This window comes from Leptodactylus fuscus, chromosome 5 (assembly GCF_031893055.1).
Source record: "Leptodactylus fuscus isolate aLepFus1 chromosome 5, aLepFus1.hap2, whole genome shotgun sequence".
NCBI lineage: Eukaryota > Metazoa > Chordata > Amphibia > Anura > Leptodactylidae > Leptodactylus > Leptodactylus fuscus.
In genome coordinates, this window is record NC_134269.1 from 1,464,728 (window position 1) to 1,473,474 (window position 8,747).

The 8,747-nt window shown below is 44.3% G+C and overlaps 1 protein-coding gene across 1 annotated transcript in view; it reads left to right on the forward strand.

The window, feature by feature from the left end:
* The window catches only part of LOC142202243 (olfactory receptor 11A1-like), a 744-nt gene extending 434 nt beyond the window's left edge, over nucleotides 1-310 (forward strand). The window contains exon 1 of the mRNA XM_075272304.1: nucleotides 1-310. This exon is cut by the window's left edge and continues 434 nt beyond it. Coding sequence (XP_075128405.1) covers nucleotides 1-310 — 310 coding nt within the window.
* Nucleotides 311-8,747: the final 8,437 nt, after the last annotated feature.

The window sequence follows — 8,747 nt, forward strand, 5'->3', positions numbered from 1 at the left end:
CACTCCTGAGATGTTCCTTGAGACAGTATTTATCATTGCCACATATATCTTCATAGTGGTGGCCATACTGCGAATATCCTCCACCTCCAGGAGGCAGAAAGCCTTCTCCACTTGTAGCTCCCACCTCTCTGTAGTCTGCATGTATTATGGGACCCTTACTGCCATCTATGTGACGCCCTTCAGAGGACAATCACTAAACCTTAAGAAGACACTATCTTTGCTATATACAGTGATGACGCCATTATTTAACCCTTGTGTTTACAGTCTGAAGAACCAAGAGATCAGGGCAGCCATAAAGAGGTGGATCTAAAGTTGATCCTGGGATGAAGGCTCAGAAATCTAGAGATCATATTGACATCTCTACAGTTGGCAAACCATGATAGGGCCATTAAAATTAGCTTGGAAATCTTCTTATGATTGTAGAGAAGCAGGACATCGCCATTTGTAGAATGTCTTATAGATGGTTAAAGGCAGCAAGATGGTGATACAGAAGGTCTTGCTACAGCCTGATATGTTCTCAGTGGTCTTATGTAGGTCTACCCAGAACCTCCTTGGACCTCCATCGGCAATCTTCTCAGGTATATGACTTAGGTCTTGACTTTCACAGTTGGTATTGGTATAAGTGATGGAACTGGTAATTATGGACAGGGTTTTGGAATCTTATGTGTTCCCAATGCTTCTCACGCTCAAGCCCTCTGCTATTGAGTAGATATATCCATGTCTTTCTTCTTTCTTTCTTTCTTTCTTTCTTTCTTTCTTTCTTTCTTTCTTTCTTTCTTTCTTTCTTTCTTTCTTTCTTTCTTTCTTTCTTTCTTTCTTTCTCCAAAGTTTTTGGGGTTGCCAATCCTTGACTCGCTATTCTACTCTCTGGGCTCTCCTTCACTTATACTTACCTTTCCTCACCTCTCCTGGGCAACCAGGATTCCTTACCAGTTTCTGTTTTTCTACATGTCCTATGTCTTTTCCCCTGATGTCAACGTTATGGTCTCCAATTGTTACGTTATGATGTTGGCTTGCCCAACGTGACCGCAGAAGTCCACTCACAGGCCTCAGTAGTTACCTTGACAGGCAAGGTGTTGGAAAAGAAATCTTAAGAAGCTGGAAGAGGCCACAAGAATAAATAAACTACTCGATATAGCTGCGCGGGACCTGTGACAGATTTTGTATTGTGGTCACAGATCTTCAGGCTATTCCTATGTATCAAACTGTAGTCAGTTCCCCAACGTTCATCCGAAGTAGATGGGACAATGATCTATCAATGTAACGCAATGGAGGAGGCATCTACTGGATGAACTAGTGGTAATGTGTCTGGAGATTGTGCCTCTTAGTTGTTTCTGGTGCTGCCAGTTGTGTCAACCTTCTGATAGATACACCTAGAAATGGTTCTGACCTCTAAGGGCTTGTTCTTATGGACAAATTTAGAAGGAGTTGTAGGCACCTCAGATACCAACCCAAAAACTGTCTGTATAGAACCCGCAGCCTATCCTTGGCTTTCCACCATGGGCTTACATGTTGATTAGTCTCATATAGAATGGGGCTAATTGATGGAGATCCTCGCGCCCCATACCCCGGTGATTCAGCCAACAAAGCCAAGGTCAGGCTGGATGCTCTTCCAGTGCACTAAAAAAAGATTGTCAGTAATTTCATTGAAAACCATGAAAGGAAGATTTCAGGCAGAATTTAGGATGTTTTTTTTTTTTATTTTAACTTGCCTCAGAATCAATGACAAATTCCTCTGTGTGAAATTGACCTTAAATTGATTCTTACATATATTATTAACCACTTAAAGATGACCGGCCACCAGCCAGTGCCGTGAAAGCCAAAAATGTTCTTCTTAATTGCTCTAATAGTGTTTCATGTTTTATTGTGTTTATTGCTTTGGTTCTCGAGGAGTCAATTGTTCTGCCGCTGTGTAAATGGGAGCGGCTTCTGTTTGTTGGTTTCTAGATGGTGGGAAGAAGTAGCCAAAGCCCAGCACCCAGCCCTCGTGGCCAGCTTGTTCTGTGTACTCTAGTTAGCTGCGGTGAGGTCTCAAAAAGCCCTTTAAATCCTTAGTTAGTTGTGATTAGGCCATGACAGGCCGCCCCACAACATCGGGCCCCAGACACCCCCCATAAGGAGGGAATGAAGAACAAGCACAACTTCCTTCCATGTCTATAGAGAGACCAAATGTCTGCAATAATTGTTCATCCACATGACTCAAATACTTTTTTTTTTTTTTTTTTTTTGGTGATACTCAGGGCTTTATTTTTTTATTTTTAATTTTTTTGTCTTTTCACTTCTATTTTTCATTTTTTTTTCTTAGCACAGGAAAAAAAAAATTACAACACGTGTTTTCTACATGTTTATTTTTATTGTTGTTTCCTAGAACACGAAGTTCCATCACAGTATTTTTCTTTTAATTTGTTATTAATGGTAAGTTTTAGAGATGAGCGAACAGTAAAATATTCGATATTCATTTCAAGTAGCCGCTCAATATTCGACTATTCGAGTGAATATGGAACCCCATTACAGTCTATGGGAGAAATTGCTTTGTTTCAGGGGATTCCACCATTCGACTCAGGAGGGTCACCAAGTCCACTATAACACCTCAGCAAATGATGCCAACACCTCTGCAATGTAACTGGGCCAGCAGGGGGAGCATGTCTGGGGGCATCTAACAAGCCCAAGTCACTGTATTACTTCGGGATCCCTGTCAGCTTGTGATATGCGGGAGCTGACTTTTTCGGAGATGTAGCAGAGCTGAGTGTGTGTTGAACCCTGCTGCACACTCAGCTCTGCTGCAGCTCTGTGTGTGCTGAGCTCTGCTGCTTCTCCGTGTAGCAGAGCTGTGTCAGCACTGCTACATGTGAGATTGGACCACAATGGAAACTGCTGTGGATCGATCTTAGACTCCGCCTCCTCCGGCAGAACCAGCGTTGATTGGCCGAATGCAGTACTCTGTATGGCATTCAGCCAATCAACGCTGGTCAATGCATTCCTATAGGAAAAAGTCAGCTCCAGCTGACAGGGATCCCGAGCAGATAGAGCCCCAAAGAGCTGGGTGAGTAACATTACCCCCTAAATAAAGGTAATCCCTAGCTAACCTGCCTGTACATCTGTCCCTGTCTCACAGTCACATAGTTCACAGTCTCAAATTAATCAAATGTTAAATTCACTATTTGTCTAAAGTGGAGGTCATCTGATTTCAGCCGCCAATTCTTTTTTCCGTTTTTTTTTTTTATGCCTCCGTTGTCGTATTTCCTATCCCACCTCTGCATTCGATCGGAATTGAACACCTCGAACGGCCTGATATTCGATCGAATATGTATTTGAGCGAACGGTGTTCGCTCATCTCTAGTAAGTTTTATGTAGATGAGGCCTAGTTTTGTGTCCTTCTGGGAAATAGAACCTGTGATATGGGTGTAACATCGGTGTTCTTTTTATTAAAAATGTTTGTGTTAATTGTTTAAGGTTTATTTTTTTCTACATTGTGTGTCCATAGACTAATACACTAGTCCAAGTTACAGGGGAAATGCCGCCTCCATGTATACACCAGGTCTTCTAAGACTCAGTAGATCCGAAACTTCCTTGACATTCATTGAGCACTGCGTATTCAGCATCCGGGACGGCAGAGATGGAAATAACCCATCACCACCTTCTCATTGGGCAGACCAGCTGTCACTGACAGCCGCCTCGCTGCTCCTGTAGCTTCACAATATCATACATGTACCAGTGTGTCCTCGCAGTGTTAAATGCAACTGTCTGAGTATGTATAATCAATGGGTGGTCAGCAAAGGGTTTTCAGCTAAACCCACTTTGGAATAGCCTTAAGAAAGGCTATTCTTCTCCTACCTTTAAATGTCTTCTCCGCACCGCCATTGCATAGATATCCAGGTTGTTGTCCATATACTAATTAGTAGAGATGAGCGAGTAGGAATTCAAAATATTCGTACTCAATCGAATACTACTCGCTATTCGCAGTAAATATTCGATTCAGAGCCAGCGTTGATTTGCAGAATGCTATACAGTGTAGGTAGTATACAGTGTATAGCATTCGGCAAATCAACGCTGGATCTGCAGCAGGCTCGTCCTTGCTGTTATGAGGTGGCTTACTTTTTCTCATAGGAATGAATAGACCAGCGTTGATTGGCCAGTGTACAGCATTTGGCCAATCAACGCTGGTTCTGCTGGAGGCTTGTCTGTGAGGAGGCGGAGTCTAAAATCAGACCACAGCAGTCTCCATTGTGGTCCAATTTTAGACCCCGCCTCCTCACAGACGAGCCTCCGACAGAGAGATACTTTTTGTTTGCTATTCTTCTTCGCACCTATGGCTGCTTAGTAATGTGGACTGCCCTACTTAGGTGGTTTGGCCACACATTGCAGGAAAAATGCACACAGCGGGCACACTACAATGCAGCTCAATTACACCGATGGAAATGCAACACTCAGGAGGGCCAGGGCTGGTATCACGGTAATATATCAGATGTGGCCGGCTTGCAGGGAGTCCCTGGGTCCCGAATGTGCACAAAATTTCCCTTTTTGATGTCCCCGACTACCCTCCCCTGCGTGATATCTGACAATGACAACAGACAACCAGGCTTCGGGGGTAATCGTTGCTTTTCTTTTTACTAGCAGGACAAAGTAATACACATGTACATATGGAGGACTTCTTCACATACAATACAGCGATCTTTGCAGGTAGTGTCCAATTAGCGGAGGATGGGGCAGAATGCTTTGGATAGTGGTTGCTTGGCAGTTAACTTGTATATACTTGTAAAGATGGCCTGTACCCAGGGGGTTAGTCCTCAACAAACTGGGTACACGTATGTAGAAGAACAAATACAATTTTTCTTAGCAGCGGGAGATTCTCAATTTCTGCCAGACTAGCTATGGGCTTCTTTAAATATAGATTTGTCCCAAAGACTTACTTGGATAGAGATATACGTGGGGGGTCCCAGATGTATGGATAACCAGGTCCATCAACTTCAGCACTTGTAAGATTAGAGCTTCAGAGGAAAACGCTCTCTGAGAAGGGCCTTGAAGATAGGGAAGAAGACATCTCTGCTTGGTGCACCCTGATAAGTCGGAAGCCATTATCCATGCTCCATGTGCTCTGTCTCACAGCTGTGTCTACACTTGTAGCCCCACACAAAAGACATCAGCCAAAAACGTCCCCAACCCCCTCTAGAGAGGGTGGTCACTCAACTCTCCCTCCAGGCCAGTCAAGGGAGCCTGATTGGTCCTGGAGGTCAGCTAATCATAATGGACACTCCCTTTACAGTTACAACTCAAATTACAATGGCAAAGTATAGGCAGGTGCAGTTCACAAAAACATCCACAAGATGGCGCATTAATAGACCCCCTGTGTGCTGGCTCTGGAAGAATAGAAATATATAGAAGGAATGAAGGGGGAGGAAAATATTTACCTTATATGAAAATGTCCATGCTATCTCGGTCTGCATTAGAGGGAATTGGACTAGCAGTACCGGGACATTACATACACCCCCACTAAGAAAAGAGCCGTCCTCGGCGACTAACTAGCGCGGAGGAACCTAGAGAGATGGGATGCGCACAGGTAGTAGGGCTGGATACCTGAGAAACAATAAACAGAATAATGGCAAACAACAATGTGACATGACTTATGTACAAGAACGATACTCCGTGATTATATGCAAAACCAAAACATAATAAACAGTAGAAACATAATGCCAATAGGTGGGTAGAGTCTCTTTCAGCAATAGGGCATTGTCCATGGAAAGGCTCAGGGTAGGCACTATGTGGCACAAATACAGTCCTCAGTAGTCCATAGGCTGTAGAGAAATATGTAATGCAAAACAAGAACATAACAAAATGCTTGGGATTACCCAGGTATGGAGGCTTAAACGGTTGCTAACTAACTAATTAATAAGAACATAGGTATATGAAAGAGGCAAAGTATATATATATATATATATGAAAGGATATGGTTGCTCAGTCTCTATAGCGAGCTGGGGGAGTTCCCTTGGTACTTCGCTCTGATCGCCTCAGCACTTGGTCTTCTACTTGCGTAGGAACACTGGAAACTGGAACTCCATCTTGTGCTGGTTCAGGAGCAGCAATTGGAGCAGCAACACTGGAGTCCGGAATTTCATCTTGTGTTGGTTCAGGAGCAGCAACACTGGAGTCCGGAATTTCATCTTGTGTTGGTTCCGGGGCAACAATTGGAACCGGAACATGAGTCGGGATAGGAACTGGAACAGGAACAAACTGGTAACAGCTGGGGATAAGAAATTGAGATCTAAAGATCGATTCATCTACAGAAGGCTGTCTTGGAGGAGTTGCCATCACAGGAACTGGTTGGTAGACAGTTGTAGCTTGTGGTGGTGCTGACATCCTCAGTGAGTCCTCTCTGGTGCACAATTTGATGCGGTTCCGATGCACTGTTTGTGGAGCCATGCCTGGTTTCTTTACTTCATAAACATCGGACTCTGGATAGGGAATGGCTGTAATGGTGTAGGGCTCCGCTTCCCAAAGAGAATCAAGTTTTCCAGTTCTGTGGTACTTCTTTAACCATACTTTGTCACCAATGTGTAAAGGTGTAGCATTAGCTCTTTGGTTGTAGTTCTCTTCTTGTCGTCTGTGAGCTTCCTTCATGCGACAGTCGACTATCTCTTGCGCTTCTTGCATTCGGCGCTGATGTTCTAGAACCCAATCAGTCTTTGGCAGAGGGTTGATCACATCTGGTATCTGAATTCCTAAAGCACGGTCTTTTGGAAGTTGACCTTGTCTTCCAAACATTAAGAAGTATGGTGAATAGCCTGTAGAACAGTGGGTAGTGTTATTGTAGATCTCCACTAATTCATCAAGTAGTTGAGGCCATTCTGCTTGTTTGGTGAAAGATGCTGTTCTCAGCATGTTGATGAAGATCTGGTTAACCTTCTCACAAAGTCCATTCCCTTGGGGATGGTAGGCAGTTGTTCTCAGCTTTTTGCATTCATGGAACTGGCATAGTTCTTGGAAAAGCTGTGACTCGAATGCAGGTCCTCTGTCAGTTAGGACTGCTTCAGGACACCCGTAGTGTCTCACATATTCGCGGTAGAATGTGATGGCTGTGGTACGTGCGGTGAGGTCTTTAACTGGCACAACGACAACCCACTTGGAGTAGTGGTCCACCATGGTAAGGGCATATGAGTAGCCTGAACGAGTCGGGGCTAACTTCACATGGTCAAGAGCAACTAGTTCGTTTGGTCTCTGAGTATGGATGGGATGTAGTGGTGCTCTAGCATCCTTCTTACCAGTCTTTGTAAGGTTGCAGGCTGGACATTCACTACACCAACTCTCAATGTCAGCACGCATTCCAATCCAATAGAAGCGTTGGCGTATGGTGGCTTCAGTTTTCTGCACTCCAAAGTGTCCAGATTGATCGTGGTAGGCATCAAGAATGATCTTGGCATCCCGCCTAGGAATGAGAATTTGGTGCAACCTCTCACCGGAAACAGGATCTAAGGTGTTGCGCAGAATCAAGCCTTTCTGGATGAAAAGTCTTTTGCGCTGCCTCCATAGGCGTTTGAGCTCAGTATCCGTATACCGTCTTCTGAGTCTGACAGGTATTCTTCCAGTGATTAGGTAATCATAGATTTCACCTATGACACGAGATTCTTTCTGGAGGGTTTGCCATCTAGATAGTTCTTGAAGTGGGTCAGATTTCTCTTGAGGACCTTCTTCAGGCTGTGTAGCAGCAATGACGTTCTGCGTAGCAAACTTCTGATAGAAGGGAGGCATCTCAACATCTTCCCACATGTCTTCTTCAGGAGGTTCTTCTCCTATAGGCAAACGGGATAAAGCATCAGCGTTTACGTTGGTCTTACCACTGCGGTATTTGAGGTCGAAACAATAGTTCGCCAATCTGGAAGCCCATCTCTGTTCGAGAGCACCTAGCCGTGCTGTGTTTAGGTGAGCTAGAGGATTGTTGTCTGTGTAAACGGTAAATGGTGTAGCCGCAAGGTAGTCTTTGAATTTCTCTGTGACGGCCCACACAACACCAAGCAGCTCTAACTTGAACGAACTGTAATTGTGATCGTTCTTCTCAGCACCTCTCAAGCTTCGGCTGGCATAAGCGATGACTCTCTCTTTGTTGTCCTGGACTTGTGACAGTACAGCTCCTAGGCCTTGATAGCTGGCATCTGTATAGAGACGGAAAGGATGGCTGTAGTCAGGATAAGCCAGAATTGGAGGAGAAGTCAATAAGGCTTTCAAAGTCTGGAATGCAGTTTCTTGTCTTTCAGACCAATCAATTAGGAGTCTTCTGTTTGAGTTTTCTTTAGGACAACCACGTAGCAATTCTGTCAGTGGTTCCGCTACCTGTGCAAAGTGAGGTATAAAGCGGCGGTAGTAGCCCGCGAATCCTAGAAAACTTCTGACTTCCTTTACTGTCTTTGGAGTTTCCCAGTCTTTGACAGCAGAGATCTTGTCAGGATCAGGCTGGATACCTTCAGCACTGACTACATGACCTAAGTAATTGACCTTTGGTTTTAGCAGGTGGCATTTTGAAGGTTTTATCTTCAGGCCGTGTTCAATAAGAACCTGGAACACTTCTGCTAGGTTGTTCAGATGGTCTTCATAAGTGCGAGAATACACAACAACATCATCGAGATACAGCAAAACACTCTGGAAGTTGAGGTGGCCAAGACATCTCTCCATGAGTCGCTGGAATGTTGCTGGGGCATTGCACAACCCAAAAGGCATGCTATTAAACTCATAAAGTCCCATCGGGGTGGTAAAAGCTG